At 47.0% G+C, this 19,933-nt stretch overlaps 1 protein-coding gene across 18 annotated transcripts in view; it reads right to left on the bottom strand.

Annotated features, from left to right (window-relative positions):
• Positions 1 to 19,933, bottom strand: part of NCOR2 (nuclear receptor corepressor 2) — a 404,125-nt gene that overhangs the window by 243,977 nt on the left and 140,215 nt on the right. For all 18 annotated transcript variants that reach the window (XM_044990015.1, XM_044990019.1, XM_044990017.1 and 15 more), the window contains 2 exons: positions 18,016 to 18,143; positions 2,269 to 2,449 (listed from right to left, as the gene is read on the bottom strand). In XM_044990015.1, the coding sequence (XP_044845950.1) occupies positions 2,269 to 2,449; positions 18,016 to 18,143 (309 nt within the window). The remainder of the gene's footprint in view (positions 1 to 2,268; positions 2,450 to 18,015; positions 18,144 to 19,933) is intronic.

Raw genomic sequence — 19,933 nt, forward strand, 5'->3', positions numbered from 1 at the left:
TCAAGTGATCCATCCCGTATCACCCATTCCCAGCTTCTGGCAAACAGAGGCTAGGGATACCATCCCTGTCCATCCTGGCTAATAGCCATTGATGGACCTATTCTCCATGAACTTATCTAGTTATTTTTTTAAACCCTGTTATAGTCTTGGCCTTCAAAAGTGTTGACTGAAATAATGTGTAGATGGAGAAGCTTGTGACAGTTTCTCCACAAGAGCTTTTTGCTTTAAACCACATAACCGATGGGTTTGTTTTCCACCCCATCACAAGATATCTAACCCAGCAGTCATCTGAACATGTTTTCCAGTGCTGAGCTGCTGCCAAATGTGGTTCCATCCCAGTGGTGTTGAAAGAAAAACTCCGGGGTGGTCACAGTACCTCCTCACTGATGATGCTTTCTGGAACAGAAGTGGCTGTGGAATGCAAGGGGCTAGAGTGCCCAGGAAGGGTTATTTCAAAGGAAAATACTATCAAGGCTGTAGGGGAGAGATCTGATTCACCTGGGGAAGGTGTCCTAGTCCCACAACATAGTACTGGCCATTAAGTGCAGACTGCTCTATTCCTTTCCAATGGAGTCTCACTAATTATACACGAGGTGGGTATTCACCCACGAAAGCTCATGCTCCAATACGTCTGTTAGTCTATAAGGTGCCACAGGACTTTGTTGCTTTTCACTAATTATACAGGGATCTGAGCCATCAGAGCACCTGTTCTATCAGCTTCCTTCCAGAGCTTCTCCCCCACCCACTAGGGAGGTCCACCATAATAGTCCTCTGGGATCTCTGAGGATCCTCATTCTCTCCAGCTTTGCACCCTGCTAGTTGAAACTACATGTCTTTCCCGCTCAGGACAGCTTGATGAGATTCCCTTGGAAGCCGAACAATGCCATTCTCTTTCTTAAGTGGCATCTCTATTACTGGAGGTTTGCAACCGTGGTCGCCCATGCCTCTAGATCAGGAGAAATCACCATGTTCTGTTACTCCCAAGCAGGAAAGGAATTAGCGTGAAATTCACACATTACCCCGAGATTTGGATACCTAACCCACTCATTTTCAAGGCAACTTGGGTCCAGTTTTATTAATCAATGGGCTCAGAGGCTAAAGAACTCACATTGACAGCCCAGATTTAGATGCACCATAAAAACGAGCTATGGCTCTATCAGGCTAATGCCATCTGCCTGCCGACGCCGAGAGACATGAATCCGGACAGAATTTCAGACTGAGGGAAAAGTGAAATGCTGTTTACCCAAACGCAGCATCAAAACGGAGCCAAATAAGCAGGAGTTCACTTAAGATGGGGATTTTTAAATCCCAGTTGTTACATGGGGAGGCAGTGCCGTTTCAGATAAATGAGTTATTTTGTTAAATGAGGTTCGGATGAGGGAGGCTTCATTGTTTAAGATTATAAAGGGCTGCTCTACTCGCCGTTCAGCGTGTGTAACTTATTCTCCTTCATCGAGATGACTCAGAAATGTTCACAGCAAGGGAAATACAACTGTAATGAGGGGAACAGAGCCGCCAGCCGACCACAGAACCCTTCACACACAGCTAGCAAATCAACAGACAGGATGAAAGAAAGAGATCAAGTAAAATTACATCAAAGGGCCCAATATCCAGAGGAGCCAGGCTTCCCAACGCCACGCGGGGTCAAGGGCAGCATCCAGCTGCTGTAGTGACTGGAATGCCTAACACATGCATATTATACTAGTTACAATGAAAACCTACACCCCTCAGAACAGGGCATCCAGGTCATTGTTTAGCACCTGAGAACATCTAGCAGAACGCTAGAGCCATCAAGGGCTGTGAGCTATACCTGTACTGCATCAAATGGTGCATGGAGCCTTCAAGGAACTAGAGAATCACAGGCCCCCTAGGTAAGGCTAAGCTTCTGTCACAGAGGTCACGGAGTCTGTGATTTCCAGAGACCTCTGTGACATTTTCTGCTTCAGCCCAGGACGGCGGGGCTGGAGCTGTCAGCTGGTGGGGGCCCCCGCAGCAGGGTTCAGGCTCTCATCTCCCCGTCAGCCCCTTCTGTCACAGTTATTTTTAGTAAAAACGAGGGACAGGTCACAAGCTTCCGTGAATTTTTGTTTATTGCCCGTGACCTGTCCCTGACTTTTACTAAAAGTAACTGTGATGAAACCTTAATCTTACCCATAGGCAACCTGTAGGAGCCAGACGGTAAAGCAAATGCAATTCCCACAGGCGCCATATAACACAGGGTCTGCACCTGCTCAGTATCCTACAGCTGTGTGAGGCTCTTTTCCTTACCTTGGAGAGATCTTCTGTCCCTCCCTGCTGATTTTGGTTGAGTAGAGGCGAGTGCCGCAGCAGCGGGTCTTGCAGCAGGTCTAGCCGTGGTCGTTTTGTTTCAATGAACTCTATTTCTGACTGTTTGCTCATGTCCGAGAGATAGGAGTGCGGCTCGGCTCTCAGGTGTAACTCCTGTGACCTGGGGAGAAAGCGAGAGGCAGTTTTAGAGTCACAAGCAGCCATTCTAGCAGGCACAGGGCTCCTGCATTTCCACATTCAGAATTCCTAAAGGGTTATAACCCGTCACGGGAGGATAAAGCATTCAACTTGATTTACACTTCCCAGGCAGCTAAAAACCTGTGCTCTTCAATTTTGTGCCTCACAACACTCCCCCCATGGTAGGCTATCCAGGGAAAAGATGGACTGGTGGAAATGGCACCAAATGGGGATTCAGAAGATCTGGATTCATTTCTCAACTCTGCCAGTGACTTCTTGTATAGTCATAAGCAAGTAACTTGATTTCTCAGTGGTTTTTATTTTATTTAATTTTTCCTGTGAATGTATCAATGTTTATTACTACAATAACAAAAACAGGTAAAAATCGGTGGAAAAAAACCTTAATTTTGCTGGGTAAATATCAAGGTTTATTTTGGTGGACAGAAGGATGGGGGGCAAATATTCAGTAGATCAGCGGTTCTCAGATTCCCAAAGTGGTTTGTGACCAGTGTTCCCTCTAATTTTTTACGTCCATGTGCGGAATGAATTTTGTTATGAGCACCAATATGGAGGTGATGTGTGACACATGACCTTCATATTGGTGCACATAACAAAATTCATGTGGTGGGGGTGGGGCCGAGGGGTTCGGAGTGTGGGAGGGGGCTCAGGGCTGAGGGTTGGGGTGTCGGAGGATGAGGGCTCTGGCTAGGGGTGCAGGCTCTGGTGTGGGGCTGAGGAGGTCAGGGTGCAGGAGGGGGCTCAGGGCTGAGGGTTGGGGTGTCGGAGGATGAGGGCTCTGGCTGGGGGTGCAGGCTCTGGGCTGGGGCTGAGGAGGTCAAGGTGCAGGAGGGGGCTCAGGGCTGAGGGTTGGGGTGTCGGAGGATGAGGGCTCTGGCTGGGGGTGCAGGCTCTGGGCTGGGGCTGAGGAGGTCAGGGTGCAGGAGGGGGCTCAGGGCTGAGGTGTCGGAGGATGAGGGCTCTGGCTGGGGGTGCAGGCTCTGGGCTGGGGATGAGGAGGTCAGGGTGCAGGAGTGGGGGTCAGGGCTGTGGCAGAGGGTTGGGGTGTGGGAGATGCGGGCTCTGGGGTGGGGTAAGGGATGAGGGGCTTGGGGTGCAGGAAGGAGTTCAGGGCTGGGGCAGCAGGTTCGGGTGTGAGGAGGTGTTGCCTCTGGGGTGGGGCCGAGGCCAGGGATTAGGGGCTCAGGATACAGGCTGCCCTGGGGAGAAAAAAAAAAAAAAAAAAAAAAAAAGACTCCCCCCAGCCCTCTCTCGCCGCAGCAGCTCGGGGTTGGGGGAGAGGCGCCTTTCCCCAGCCGTGGCAGCTCTGGCATGGCTGAGCCGAGGGAGGGGCTCCTCTTCCCCAGCCATGGCGAGTCTGGGGCAGGTCCGCACTTGGGCAGGCATGGAGGGGCTCCTCTCCTTGGCAGCTCCAGCAGGCCCGGGCCGGGCCGAGGGTGGGGCTCCTCTCCCCCAGCCGTGGTAAGACCGGGGCAGGTCTATGCTGGGGCTGGCGGGGAGGGGCGCCCGTCCCCTGCGCGGGGCTTAATAGGCAGCTGCACAGCCACGCCGCTTAGAGGGAACTTAGGTCGTGACCCCTTTGCAATGGGGACGCCAGGCCTGGCGTTAGCCTTGTTGGGGCCCAGGGCCGAAGCTGAAGCCTGAGCCCCACCGCCCAGGCTTCAGCCCTGGGTGGCAGGTCTCAGGTTACAGGGCCCCCTGCCGGTGGCTGAAGCCCTGGGGCTTCGGCTTTGGCCCCCGTGCCCGGGGCAGTAGGGCTGAGGCTTGGACTTTGGCCCTCCTGTCTGGGGCTGCAGGACTTGCAGGGGCTCAGGCCTCGGTGCCCCTCCTAGGGTCGTGTAGTAATTTTTGTTGTCAGCAGGGGGTCGCAGTGCAATGTAGTGTGAGAACCCTGCAGTAGATGAATATTTCGATGAATGGAATTCAATGTGGTTTACCGCAGAACTGAAACAGCCACCTCTGAGTTTAAGAAAACAATACATCCCTAATCCCCAAATAAAACTGCTCATTTGAATAAACAGTTTACTGTTGTCGACATAGAACTATTAACCTATAAATATTTACATTTAATAGCTGGGCAACACCATTTGTAGCGCATACATTGGACTTAATCCTTTTCTCCTGTTTTTGTTTTAAACTTTTGAATAATTCCTTGTGTTCTGAACCATAATCTGATACAGATTTTCGTTTTCTTCCCATTTTAGTATGTCAGATCTTTAAACCATTATCTGCTAACAGCTTGAAATGCGTACACGGTGGGCATGAGAATCATCAGTATGTTTGGATGAGCACCCACTTCAGAGTTTGCATGCGTGCCTGTTTGTTTATTGTGTGCATCTTCTAGACCAGTGTTTCCTAAACTTGGGACCCTGCTTGTGTAGGGAAAACCCCTGGTGGGCCGGGATGGTTTGTTTACCTGCTATGTCCGCAGGTCCTGCGGCTCTGCGGTTCGCTGGTCTAGGACAGTGGAAGCTGCTGGAAGCGGCGCAGACCGAGGGACTTACTGGCCGCCACTTCCAGCAGCTCCTATTGGCCTGGAGCAGCGAACCGCAGCCAGTGGGAGCCGCGATCGGCTGGACCTGCGGACACGGCAGGTAAACAAACCGGCCCGGCCCGCCAGGGGCTTTCCCTACACAAGCGGCGTCCCAAGTTTGGGAAACACTGTTCTAGACTAATACATATAGCTTTACTTCAACAGGCAGCTTTGCATATACACACAGACTAATGTATTATCATAATACATATATCTCATGCAATGTAATGTATTTTCCTAATAAAACAAGTTATTTGATTGATACAAAATCAGGGTGAAAAATTGGGGGGGGGGGGAAACCTCACCAGGCATTGGGTCAGGCCCAAAGCAATTAAAGAGAGGAGGGATCCTCCTGAAAACAATCACATTCAGTCAATATGATGTGAAAGTTTTCTGTAAATGCATCAACGGGTTTCCATATCAAATGCATTTAGTTTATGAGTTAAAGAAGCCCCCAACCCCTCAACTGTTGGGCTTGCAGACCCAGCGTGCGTTCCAAGAATCAAGCCAGGAGTTTTCCTTCTTGCATATCACCACCCGTAACAAAGGTTCTGCAGGCCAAACTACACTGTCAGTGACAACCCCCATTGTCTGCCATAGGCTTGGCACAGACGAAACTGCTGGAGTTCAGTAAACAATTCTGCTGATATACAGACAGGAATCAAATGTGGCTTGTTCACTCTCAGCTGAGGAGATAAGAGGATAAAGATCAGTTCAACACTTGCATTATTTTTGCCACTTAAGCCTCCAAGTACACCAGAGGGGAAATTTGCCATTTACGTAGCTACTTTTCAAAGTAAGACTCTGAAATATCTATCATTTCACTTGAATGATACAGCGCTTTTCTAGCCAAGCCTGATACACCCTGTGGCACCTCTCAAGTTTCCTGTTGTTCTGCCCAGTCCCCGGTACAAATTCTGTCTACTCACAGCTGCAGTTCAACATTTCATGTTCTGCTCTAACACTAAACAACAAACAGCAACTGCTGAGCAGGGAGGGTGTTAAAATATTTCAACACCCAGACTCTGATTTTAATTACCTTTGTGCACCAGAGTCCTATTTTCTTAAAGCATATATTACCAAGAAGCTGCTAATTGCCAAGGGTCTGGTCTGAAGCATTAGGACGTGCAAAAAACCCCATAAACCTAGATTCAGACGTATTCATTACATTGAGACATTTTTAAAGATAAAAGAACACAATTTTAAGAACACAGTTCTCTATCATGACTCAGGCCTATACTGTGCCAAGCAACTATTACATTATAGGCTGCTATTTTCTTTCCATTTCCACATCCACTGGAACGTCTGTTGACTTTCATCCTGAGGAATTTCAAACTGCTCCTGAGATTACTTTATCCAATACAATTCTTTCAGCCTTTCTTGTTAGGAAATAAAATGCTATTGCTAGAAATTTTCACATCTTTCACTCTCCACATTCACGTCTGTAGCGAGATCTTTACAATGGCCTTTTATGCAGCAACGGCACTGCCATTTGAGTAAAAATAACTCCAGCCAGAAAAAAGTTTAGTTACATTCTGTTTCAGTCAGTGCTGCATATTCTCCAAAATAGTACCCACCTGGCCATTTCATTCCAGAAATTTCCAGTTTGCTAAAGGAAAAGAAGCAAAGAGTCCTGTGGCACCTTATAGAGTAACTGACCTATTGGAGCATGAGCTTTCGTGGGTAAATATCCCACAAAGTGGGTGTTCACCCACGAAAGCTCATGCTCCAATACGTCTGTTAGTCTATAAGGTGCCACAGGACTCTTTGCTGCTTTTACAGATCCAGACTAACACGGCTACCCCGCTGATACTAAGGAAAAGAGCGTTTCTAATGTCATGTTCAATTGCACAACCAGTAACTAAACACCAACGGGCTAATCTTTAGCAACTGACACTTGGAATTAGTAAAGTATAAACTGTTAGGATTTCATGCAAATTACTAAGCAACTCCCAGAGTAATCAAACGCGTACTGAGGGTGCTCATCAAATCACAGGGTCAGGCATTGTTGCAGATGCCCTTCGACAAACAGATTTTTTTTTGTCATACTATACTCATGGCTGCTTTAAGTCTGTATCATTTATAAAAGGGGGGTTGTAACAGGCTTGCAATGTTTGCCTGAAATGGCTAGGAAAGGATTACGTGGGTTTTGTTGCTTCACTAACTAAGGTGTCATTAGTTGTACATAAAGGAAGTTGAGCGTGTTTTCCTCTAGGGGGAGACACGATCTAGGGTGTGTGCTGAGCAGAAGGAACCCTGGGAGTAGCGAGGCCAGGGAAGACCTGAGCTGATCTTGACTTTATCTTCTCATTTGTTGTGTTAGCAAAATCAAATCCCAGGGAGGGAGGGAAGGGAGGTTGGACTTTTCAAACTGTAAAAATAAAATAATAATTGAAGCACATAACTTTGTTCCTCAAATCAACTGAACCTTTTGGGTTCTCCTTCAAGTCTTTTATAACCATGTTCTCCAATGGGCTGCTAACCCTGGGGGACGCAAAAAGCAGGAGAAGGCCAAAACCCTTAACACTATTACATATTTTTCAGACGGTTATCAACATTCCTCTGGCAATAATGAAGTTCCTCGCTATTTAAATGGAAGTGTTATCTTTAAAGGACACTCTCAACACCAGCAGACCCCAAAAAAAGGGACCCACAAGCTGGGATTTTGATATGCGCACACAGCACATTCCCCCAATTCTGAGTTTGGTGCACACCTGGTCTTTGTCGGCAACCCCAGGAGATATCCTAGTGCTCTGAGCACTTCCAAAGAGAATCCTGTGAGTTGAAATTCATCACACACACACACACACACACATTATATATATCCTGGACTGGTTCTGTAAAGTTGCTAGAAGTGTCGTTTTAATTTAAAGTCAGTCTGTACCCCCAACTTTGGTGAAAAAACATCCTTTCTAGAGATCTGGCAGGAAGTACTGCATGGAAGTGCCCAGAACACTGCTGGCAGCACATAGATTAAGGAGGATCATATAAAAGATGTGTCATTTCCAAAGCAGGTAATGCTTTGGACCCATTAACTTTAGCAGTTTCTCTTTGAAATATACATCCGAAAAATCATTTTACACATGGGCTCCCAATCTAGGAGACTTTCTTCAGAAGCGACCTAGAGTTATTGAAAATGGTGACAGCCCCACACCGGTCATGTCCCATTTCCCTCTACTAACCATAATCTCCAAGCTCTACACTGGGGAAACTGAAACAGGGTTGTATGACAGCATGAAATTCTGGCTCCACTGAAATCAGTGGCAAACCTCCCACTGATTTCAATGAGGCCAGGATTTTAAATTTTGTTCACACTGGGGGAGCAGAACCAGTTTTAACAACAATGGCACAAGTGTACTGCATATCTCAAATGCAGACAAGATCCCAGAGGCCAGCACAAGTCTCTAGAATGTTTTTTCGGGGCCGATCAACAGGAAACTGGTTTGCATTAACTAGTGGATTTTTTTATTTATTTTTTGTTTGCTTGTTTCTCTCCAGCTGAGAAGATTTTGTTGGTTAGCAGACAAAGATTTTTCTGTTACAAAAGCGTTTAATTAGAATATAAGAATGATCATACTGTGTCAAATCGATGGTCCTTAATGGCCCAGTATCCTGTCTTCCAACAACCCGTGTCAGATGCTTCAGGCGGAATGAAGAGAACAGGCAATTATCGAGTGATCCATCCCCTGTCAGGCAGTCCCAGCTTCTGGAAGTCAGAGATTTAGGGACACCCAGAGCATGGGGTTGAGTCCCTGACCAGCTTGGCCAGTAGCCATTGACAGACCTATCCTCCATGAACTTATCTAATTCTTTTTTAACTCGGTTATACTGTTGGCTTTCACAACATCCCCTGGCAATAAGTCAGGCCAAGCTATCATATGTGGTTCTTCATAATGCCACCAGTGGGAAGTCCTACCGGAGGGAAGGTAGCTTTGCCTCAGCAGCCTGGCACCAACCTTGCAGCTTGCTTCTACCAAGTCAATCTCAGTTTAGATGAAAGTACTGGGTTTATTTAAAACTTGAATATTTAAAGCTTCTACTAAAGGAAAGAGCTCCACGCGCACTGCCTGTTTTATTCATGCACAGAACCAGCATAAGCTTTAACACTGTGCCACGTGGGACCGCACAGGCTGACTCAACAGAAAGAGAACAAGTACTCTGCGTGCGTTCTTGGATTGTCAGCTAACACAAAAGCTCTTCTTTCCCTAACACCTTAAAAATTTGGAGTGCGGGCAGATAATACTTAGTTCACAATTGTGCTAGAATCACCAATTATCCTGAAGATTGTAGGGTCTTCCCAATTTCACCAGGGGAGTTACATGCCTTGCAAGACTATTTTCCCCTCTGGGTCAGCGTATCATTGCAAGGAAACTGCTTCATGAAGTGACTTATACAAACATCACTGCGTCACAAAGTGGCAATGCAAAAGAGTTTGTCCTATGGAACGAAATTCATAACGATGAGAACCCTACACTTCTAGTTTTCATTCCAAAATATGAACAGCTCAATGTTAAGGAAAGCAAAATATCAACCAGGCAGAGTAGTGAAAGCTTCCTCGCATTACTCTAACCAAGCCACGCTGGTCCAGTCACGCAAAGCCCAGGACTTCTCCTCAGAACAATCTTCTCCCATCATGCCAAAGGAGACAGATATATGTAAATTATGACGTTGACACTACCATGTTCATTTCATCATGACCTGAGCTTCATTTGAATCCAGGCCTTAGGAGAACAAGGGCTAAAGTAAAACAGACACAGGGTAAGACTCCTGTGCCTGTTTTACAAAAAATAAAAATGCTATATTGAAAACCTCTCCCTTCGAAGGACCTGATCCGCTGAGTTGCTGAGCACCTTAACTCAACCTAGCTTCAAAGGGAATTGAAGAAGCTTGTTGGAAAGGATCTTAACATAGGGAACCAATATCCAGATGTTACCAGCTGTAGCTTTCGTTCATTATTTTTGGCAAAATTTTAGCTATGGATGGAGTGAATTGAAGCCAGCATTACAGCCTTCAGCTCTATAGCCTTCAGCTGAAAAAAAGGGGTGGGGGGGTCACCTTTAAAACGGGACCTTAATTAAGCAGAGTAAATAAAATCAGAGCGATCGCGCTATTAATTCTGGAACATTTGGTGCCATTTGGCCCGAAACCGATTAAGATGGAAAAACTGCACATTATTTCCTTAGCTGCATATTGTGGCAGCTTTCCACACATTTCCAACTCCCACGACTCCCTGGGCTCATCAGTCAGGGGGATTAATCATATTCAATAAACAGAGTAATTAGGCCGTCCCTCATTCTATAACACACGTGGCTACTCCTGACTGCTGCAGAAACCAGGCAGCTGGTTAACAAACCCTAAAAATCATTATCGTCAAAGGGAACATACTTCACATCAGTGCTAGGTGAACTCTTTAAAACCTGAATCGCTGCTCGGTGGAGAAACTCCAAAGACGGGGCATGGCTCACAAACTGGTGATATAATCTACCTCCCCTGAAAACAGCAACTCACTTTACTATACATTACAGCTATAATTTCTCCCAGTGAAACCATTATCTAGCCAAATTTTCTTGTGTTAATAAGAAAATTTGACTAAAAACCGTTACACACACACCACCTGCCACGCTGCACTCAACCCAATTATCCTCATTTCTCCTGCAGATTAAAATTTAAAAAAAAAATAAACTCAGCCCTGTAACCTTGCCAGAACATTCCTTTGCAAGTATTCATGGTACGACTTGTACCAACAGTAGATCCTGAAATACTTTTCTTAGCTCCTGCGTTCCAGCTGGCACAGTCAACTGAACAAGCTAAGGGGAAGTCTTACGGCTCCTTCCAAGAAAAAGCCTGCAATCAATAAACTGTCAGGGAAAGCAGCATATCAGTGAGATGAAATGCAGAGGTGACTTCCCCAGAGCAATGCCGCCAACAGGGTTCAAGCTTTCCTTCCTTCAAGCCAGGATCACAAAAGAGCTGCCAGTTCCTAGCCATCCACAAAGTGCGTGGACAGTTCCTCCTAGATCAAAACCCAGAGAAGTTCCTTCCCTATGGGTATTACCCTGCTTGTGCAAAGGGAAGTGTTAGCAGCTACTCCAAGCAGCAATTTCTGCAGGTCCAGGCTGCCACGTATTGGAAGGTCAAAAGGACAGCCCAATATCCCCCCATGGCAGGCAGTGGGAGCAGTACCAGAAAAGTGACCGCTCCAGGATGTATTACGTGTTGTATAAACCTTTTTGCCCAGCCCCTGTTGATGCAGCAGGGGAAATCCTGTGAGTGCCACCCCAACGCTGTGGAGATCCAAAGAGTGCACAATAGAATATATAAAATATATGGAGATATATCTATCTCATAGAACTGGAAGGGACCCCAAAAGGTCATTGAGTCCAGCCCCCTGCCTTCACTAGCAGGACTAAGTACTGATTTTTGCCCCGTTCCCTAAATGGCCCCCTCAAGGATTGAACTCTCAACCCTGGGTTTAGCAGGCCAATGCTCAAACCACTGAGCTATCCCTCCTCCCTGGAGACACATGCTCTGGGGCACAGCACTGCTGACCACTACCTGTCCCCAGGAACCCTTCCAAAAGGTTCATATGAAAGACAGCTCCAGTCCTACCACCAGAAAGGGCAGGCAATAGACCCAAATGCCCATATCTGCAAGCCCTTCTTCGTCACAACTGGTATCAAACTAACCTCTCTCAACAGGGTGCCCAATGTCCACCTCACAAACAGCCACCACCACCACCACCGGCACCAGCCGGCCATCCCAGGCAAGAAGCTAGGGCTGCGCTGGATTTGAACTGGTATCCTCACAATGAAATGCTCTATAGCCTATTCCCATTACACTGAGCTCCTAAAGCCACTCCTCAGTAGCGAAGATAGACTGATCAACAGGGTAGAGAGACATTGCCTTGGCACCAGTCATAACAACCTTTTCAATAACAATCCCAGGCGGAAGATGCTACACAAGTCCAAGTATCAGAGGGGGAGCCGTGTTAGTCTGGATCTGTAAAAGCAGCAAAGAATCCTGTGGCACCTTATAGACTAACGGACGTTGGTCCAAGGAACCTCAATGGGTTTTACAAGCGTTACAACACTCCTGTGTAGTAGGTCAATGGTGTCACCACATTGTACAAAGCACGGAGAGGTAACGTTGCCCAAGGTAACAACGTCAGGTCTCCTGAATCCCAGGCCACACCTTCCCTCTATGTCAAATAAGTTGCATTAACCCCTTTTCCAGAGAAGCAGCATCAATAGCACCAATCCGACTGCCCCAGCTGGCAGTCCCAGAGAGGCCAGCATTGGATGGGTTCAAAATACTGCATTTCTCCGGGCTGGAGGTGCTCGGCATGCTGGCCAGGCAGTGCAGCGAAGTCTGCCTGGGCTGCATCTGTTCTGTGAATAAACACAGGCCCTCAGTCTCCAGGGCCGTCAGTCTGGCACCTTCCACTTGTACCAGACTCACTCACACTTATTTTTTTTTTAAGGGCGTGGGGGGAAAAGTGATTCTGACAGAGCGTCAGACGCAGCAGCCAACACCAGACAGGCTGTTTCCTTTCAGTATATTCTAAACGAAGGGGGGAGGGGGGGAGTGGACAGCCTAGAAATCCATAAACAAGTACCTCACACCTCCCGCTGCTGTGTGCCAGGCAGAGTATTACACCACCACAGGCGGGATGAGACTCTTCCTTTCAGACAGAGCACACTTTTGTGCTTCCCATCCCTCTCCCCTCCACCCCCCAATTCACAGACATGATTTGTGTTTGTCATCCCTCAAAGCCCTGCGTGCTGAGAGCCAGCTGCCTCCGCTTGCAGCCAATCCATCCGAACACCGGAACAAAGCCAAAGTGCTTACAGATGCGCCTTGCTTCAACCTGCCACAGGGGATTCAGCTGCCCAGATTCCTGAGCTGCTCCTCTCCCTTCAGCACTGGGCTTTGCTTCTGTGCCAGGGAACCCAAAACCAGTCACTGTGACAGATACAGGCTACCTCCCTGCCTTGCTGCAGCCAGAGGGCAAGACAACAGGGACTTTTTCGATGGTACCTCTCCTAGTAATTAAAGTACATGAAAGAGAGGCTCTTTCTAATCAAAATGACTTAATTATTTTAATCTTATTTTCATAGACAGTAGAACCTCAGAGTTACGAACACCCCGGGAATGGAGGTTGTTCGTAACAGCAAACAAAACATTAGGGTTGTTCTTTCAAAAGCTTACAAGTAAACATTGACTTAATATGGCTTTGAAACTTCACTATGCAGAAGAAAAATGCTGCTCTCTCTTTTTTTTTTTGTAGTTTATGTTTAACACAGTTCTGTACTGTATTGCCTTTTGGGGCGGGGGCGCGGAAGGGGGGAGAGGGCGGGGGTGTCTCTGGGGCTGCCTGATTGTGTACTTCTGGTTCCAAATGAGGTGTGTGGTTGACTGGTCAATTTGTAACTCTGGTGTTCGTAACTCTGAGGTTCTACTGTATCGTTTTAGAGGTGGTGATTTCAAAGGCGTCATTGATTTCAGGGAAGGGTTAATCTTTTGTTGTTAGTGTGTGTTTTTAAAAAGTGTATCTTTGGGAGAGTTGTGTCTATTTAAAACGTGAATGTATTTATTGTATTACATGCAGCAGTCTATAGCTAAAATGCTGTTTTAATAAACATTCCAACCACATTCCAGGTGCCAGGCAGTCTTCAGGCAGGCAAGCGGAGCGTACACTCCAGATGAGCACGCCAAACAACTTGGGGTCCAGTAGCAAGGTGCCCAAAGGGTCAGGTCTACAGCTGTTTCACTGGGATACTGTTTTAGAGAAGAACTTCACACCAACAAGAGAGGGGAGCCTGGTCCCATGGGCCTGATTTTTTAATGTACTTAGGCACCTAAGGATGCAGATAAGTGCCTAGTGGGATATTCACAAGTACCTAGAAACCCAACTCCCATTGAAATCAATTGTTTGATAGATTTCAATGGCAATTAGTCACCCAGGCGCTTTTGGAGAGGGAGGGGAAAAAAAGAAAAAAAAAACCACTAGGCATGCTACATACCTTTGACAATCTGGCCCCACATCCACAAGCCCTGGGCTAAAGTCCCTCCTGAGCTTAATAGTGTGAGTGTGCTCACGGAGTGGAAGAAGGCAAGGACACGTGACATGGGTTTCAACCAGGCCACAGCTTTCTTAGTCAAATCACATCCAAGGCTGCCAATCAGGGGACAGCCCAGAGCTGTCACACCCCACTGATCTTTTGCCAATTCTTGGGGGCTCCGTATCATCACAAAGGGAGGGTCCCTGGGGGCCTCCACTCACCTGCCAGCATCCCTTCCCTTTCGGGGGTTGAGGCAAGAGGAGACCTCAACCCCCAGCCAGCAACACCATCAAGCGCATTGGCAGGGCAGTCCCCCCAGGTAGTGCCCCAGCCCTGGTTTGCATTTCGTAGAATCATAGAATATCAAGGTTGGAAGGGACCTCAGGAGGTATCTAGTCCAACCGCCTGCTCAAAGCAGGACCAACCCCAACGAAATCATCCCAGCCAGGGCTTTGTCAATCCTGACCTTAAAAACCTCTAAGGAAGGAGATTCCACCACCTCCCTACGTAACCCATTCCAGTGCTTCACCATCCTCCTAGTGAAAAACTTTTTCCTAATATTCAACCTAAATCTCCATCACTGCAACTTGAGGCCATTACTCCTTGTTCTGTCATCTGGTACCACTGAGAACAGTCTAGATCCATCCTCTTTGGAATCTCCTTTCAGGTAGTTGAAAGCAGCTATCACATCCCCCCTCATTCTTCTCTTCTGCAGACTAAATAATCCCAGTTCCCTCAGCCTCCTCTCATAAATTATGTGCTCCAGCCCCCTAATCATTTTTGTTGTCCTCCACTGGACTCTTTCCAGTTTGTCCACATCCTTCTTGTAGTGTGGAGCACAAAACTGGACACAGTACTCCAGATGAGGCCTCACCAACACCGAATAGAGGGGAATGATCACATCCCTCGATCTGCTGGCAATGCTCCTACTCCTGTTCCTACTCCTAAAGGGTTAGACATGATGCCCTCTTCTCGTAAGGAGATGCCCTTGGGATACCCACTATATTACCTTTTTTGGATCTGCAGCCTAAATCAGCGAGTTCCCAAACCTGAGCCGGCTTTTGTAGGTGACAAATCTGAGGAACGGTCACAGATTGAAGTGTCACTAGAGGAGGTTTTGGAATTAATTGATAAACTCAACATTAACGACAGGCCCTTCAGTACCCTAGAGTGAACAGCATCAGGCACCACTGATTTGAATTCATTCAAATTGGTCAGAAGATCCCCGACGTGTTCTTCGCTTATCCCAATCTGCAGCCCTTCCCCTTGTCTACAGTAACTTCGCTAGTTGTCCTGTCATGTTATGTTTTGTGAGAAGACTGCAGCAAAGGAGGCACTGAGCAGCTCCACCTTCCGATCATCCTCTGTTACCAGCTCACCTTCTCCATTGAGCAGAGGACCCATGCTGTCCATCTTTTCTTTAATCAGTGCTTGAAGGGTTAAAAACATAGGCAAGGGACAGGGGCGGCACGTTTGGCTCTTCGGCGGCAGGTTCCTCTCGGAGGGAAGGACCTGCCGCCGAATTGCTGCCATTCTTCAGCGGCAATTCAGCGGCAGGTCCTTCCCTCTGAGAGGGACTGGGGGACCCACCGCCGAATTTCTGCCAAATAGCTAGACGTGTTGCCCCTCTCTCTTGCCGATGACCAGTGGTAATTCGGCAGCGGGTCCCTCAGTCCCTCTCAGAGGGAAGGACTTGCCGTCGAATTGCCGCCGAAGGAGAGACTTTCTACTCCCCTCACCTTCCGCGCCCGAGGCAAGTGCCTCACTCGCCTTGCCCTCGTTACAGCACTGATTCTTGGTCAGATTGGCAAAGATCCCGGAGGATTTCACCTTCTTCTGCAGGATGAGGCCTGGGTCACTTGCAGGTTTAAACTAGTGTAAATGGTGGATTCTCTGTAACTTGAAGTCTTTAAATCATGATTTGAGGACTTCAGTAACTCAGCCAGAATGCAGGAGGTCAGACTAGATAATCATGATGGTCCCTTCTAACCTTAAAGTTTATGAGTCCATGACCACACTACACAGGATATGCTCTATTGAATATATCACATAGCTTATGAGAGGCAGATGTTTCTGAGCCCCTTTTGCATTTGGTATTCTAAGAACGGCTCATGTAAAAAAGTCAGTCAGTCATATCAGCAGGCTGCTTTTGCATTCCCTCTGGTATTTTGTTATACAGAGAAACAAGAAATGAATGTAAAAAGAATACATTCAGGGCCTTGAAACATGAATTCTTACTGGGCAAACACCCAGGAAAGGGTAGGTCCAGTTCAGGGTTTTGCCAAACCTCAACAGCACACTCATAATTGTAAAAACTAAAGTTAGTTTCTATCCAGGACCCATTTACAGAGGAGGAGTCAGACAAACGATTCTGATTTGGCCCACTTCCAACTTTGTTTTCGGGTGTTACACAATGGAGAAGTTACCACTGAGAAATCAGAGCAAGTCACAACAATGCGTCCAGCAGAGAGATGGATTGTTAGTCACCAGAACTGACACTACCTCTTTGCACAAGTGCCCGAGGCCTGCACTCAGTCCACATCCCAAGTACATACATCACCATGCTAGGAGATGCAAAGGGCAATTTCAGAATCTGTGTTCTATTGCCAAATTCTCGCTTGTTTGTCTCGACTTCATCGGTCAGAACCCAGGCTGCTGGGAAAACAGAGTATTTTGGCATTTCTGGCCAAAATCTGGAGCGATCCATCAAAAGGTTCATGCACTTACCGTGGAATGAACCTGATGACCTAATCTATCTTTCCCTATCTCTAACTATTATGATTTTGTAAAAGCAGAAATGTATTTCTGATCCAGTCATAACTGAGGGCTCAGTGATTCAGGACTGCACTTAGCCATACCCAATAGCAAGACTCAAACACTGGTTTGCATAAGTCTACTGTTCTACGGTATGTATTTCACTTCCAGGCTACTTTTTCCAAGACCACTCGGTGTCAAATGCAGAAGAGAAACTGTAACATGGAGAGTGTGGTGTTTTGCAATGAGAGCGAGAGTGTTGGCCTTTGTAACTGGTTAGCTTCTGTGGTTAGTGCATCTACAAAACTGTTAGCCACACTGTGTTTGCCTGAGCCGCACATAAAACACCTGGCACACTCTCCCTGGGGTTATCGGCAAGTGTGATGGGAAGGCAATGGGACCTGGCAAGAACGAAAGGAGTGGAAGATGCAAGGGGAAAAGGAGAAATTAAAAAATACAGGACGAGAGCAACAAAAGAAGAAGTGGAAGTGAACAATGGAAACCGACCAGTCTTGTTCCTCTAACTCCTCCCTTTTGCCTTTTAGAGTTAAGACCAAAACCAAAAACACTGCATTCACTTCCCACTCAGAGAAACCGACAGAGCTGATCGAGCCAACGTACAGCTTCATGGAAGCGTTCTTGTTTAAAGTTACCCAGCGGACAGTAAAGGAGTTAAGAAAAAGAGACAAGTCATAAATCAGTAATTACACATTTGCACCGGTGCAACTGAACTCAGAGTCTGGCCCAGGGAACAGAGAGAGAGCACACAGCCAGTTACTCTAGCCTTTTCTAGCTCAGACTCTCAGTGGTTTCCTCTGGCTTTAGCATCCACAGAGAACCAAAAAAAGCACACACCCGCAGCAGGCCCAGTGCCCTCCCACTTGGCAGTGGCATCCACTGGAAATGGGAAGGACAGCCCCAGACACACAAGGCCCTTTCTTCCAAACATTTGGCATATAGGAATGAGTATGAGGATTGAATTATACTGGAAAAATCAGAAGAGCTTTTGCATCATCAAGGATAATAAACCACATTAAAACACATGGAGCTCATAATAATAGGCTTAGGTCTTACAGAGCACTCATCACCTTCCAAGAGCAGTGCGAACAAGGAGAAATGAGGAATTCAGACACACAGAAACCCCAGGAGGAGACTCTGTGGGTAGAATGCCCGCCTCCTTACCTCTCATTCCCTGGCTGGAATTCAGACAGCAAGGAAGGCCTCCTCCGCTGTGGCTGCATAATAGATCCAGGTGGTAAGTGGGAAGTGTAATCTCTGGGATGATGCTGATACTCTAACAGACCCACATCCTGCAACAAACATAGAAAGAGAGCTGTTATGCGGATATCAAATATTCAGAAGACCATGATCACTTGCATTTACATCTTAGCAAATTATGTGTGATATTCATTTAAGAACACCGGATGCCAGACTGAATTCCCTGGGGAGCTCTGAGCACTCTTTATCCCTATGTAAGGGGAAGCAATGCAAGGGTCCCTGAGCTGCCTTACCAATGAACCTCAAACACATGTTGGGGTTGAGATTAGGGTGACCAGATGTCCTGATTTTATAGGGACAGTCCTGATATTTGGGGCTTTTTCTTATATAGGTTCCTGTTACCCACCCACCCCCACTCCAGTCCTGATTTTTCACACTTGCTGTCTGGTCACCCTAGTTGAGATGATCTCCGTGACCTATTCAGTCAGTCCTGGGCCCCTCTGTTTGGACTGCTCAAAAGGGCACCACAACTGTGAGGATGGCTGCTTGTAATGTAGCCACACGTCCACTCCAGTCAACGGACTCAGACCACAAACTCATTTCGCCTTGGGCACCAGTGAGCCGGGCTGGGTTTGATCCAATGACCTAGAGCTGAAAGGCCCTGTCATCTTTCACCATTTCCCCTGAGCCATCCCGTTCCCTCTCTCCTTCCCTCCACACAGAAGAAATATGGCTAGAAGCTGACTGTCGCTGTGCTGAGGCAGGTCTTCGCTCTGGACCTACAGTCGTAGCCTCACTCAGTCCACAATCGTGTCAATCACTTCACCGCAGCTTATGATGGAAGGGACTTGGGCTGCACTTGAAAAGACCTTTCCATTTACCAGGCATTTTACATCTTTCTGTTGCTATCCAAGGGGACAGCTGATCGTCTGTGAAAGGATGCAGGCCTGCCTCTGCAGGGCCAGCAGCAGAAGTGTTAAACAGCCATCCCCCCACAGTACAGCACACAGTCACGTGGTTAAGCCAAAGTTCTCAAGTGGGGGGTTTGAGAGGCAGCAAAGGGGCTTTATACAGTAAAACCCGGTGTGATGAAAAATGTTTGTAATGGATGATTACTTTTCCTTTGTTTCAATACAGTTCTGCAGAGAGTTATCGACCTTCAGCACAACAGACCCACAGAGTTTAAGGAACCATTAGATCCTCTAGTCTAACATCCTGTGTCTCACAGGTCATTACGTTTCACCCAGTTGCCCCTGCTTTGAACCCAATAACTTGTGTTTGGCTAAAGTTTATCTTCCAAAAAGGCACATTATTACTACTTGTATTATCATGGCATCAAGGAGTCTCAGCCACGGATCCGTTGCACTGTACAAACACTGAACAAAAAGAAAGACAGTCCCTTCCCCAAAGAGCTTCATGTCATGAGAAACTAAAACTAGCCAACCTCATTTAATTGTCCAGCCTGAGGCCCTGTCTACACTAGAAAGTTGTACCATTTTAATTACACCACTATAGTTAGAGGCACAACCCCTTGTAGTGGGGATGCAGGTATACTGTGAAACAGCAACAGGCAGTCAAAGGGCTCAATTCTGCAACACGCTGAGCACTGTGTCCCCAGTCCAGCCAAACACGGGCTTAACTTTAAGCAAGTGGGTCCACTGAAGTCAAATCCATAGAGTAGAAAAGTTTAAAAGGAAATTAATTTCTAAAATGCTTTCAACTTTAGTAACCTACGGTATTGGTAACAACAAAGAAAATACATCATCATCTTGACCATGACCCTTTAAACGTGGCTCCCGAGAACTGAGCAAAAAGGGGTAGAAAGGACAGTTTGTTACTTATTATGTACACATCCCTTTTGTTCCTCGGCCCTTGGAGAGTA

This window comes from Mauremys mutica, chromosome 16, assembly GCF_020497125.1.
Source record: "Mauremys mutica isolate MM-2020 ecotype Southern chromosome 16, ASM2049712v1, whole genome shotgun sequence".
Classification (NCBI taxonomy): Eukaryota; Metazoa; Chordata; order Testudines; family Geoemydidae; genus Mauremys; species Mauremys mutica.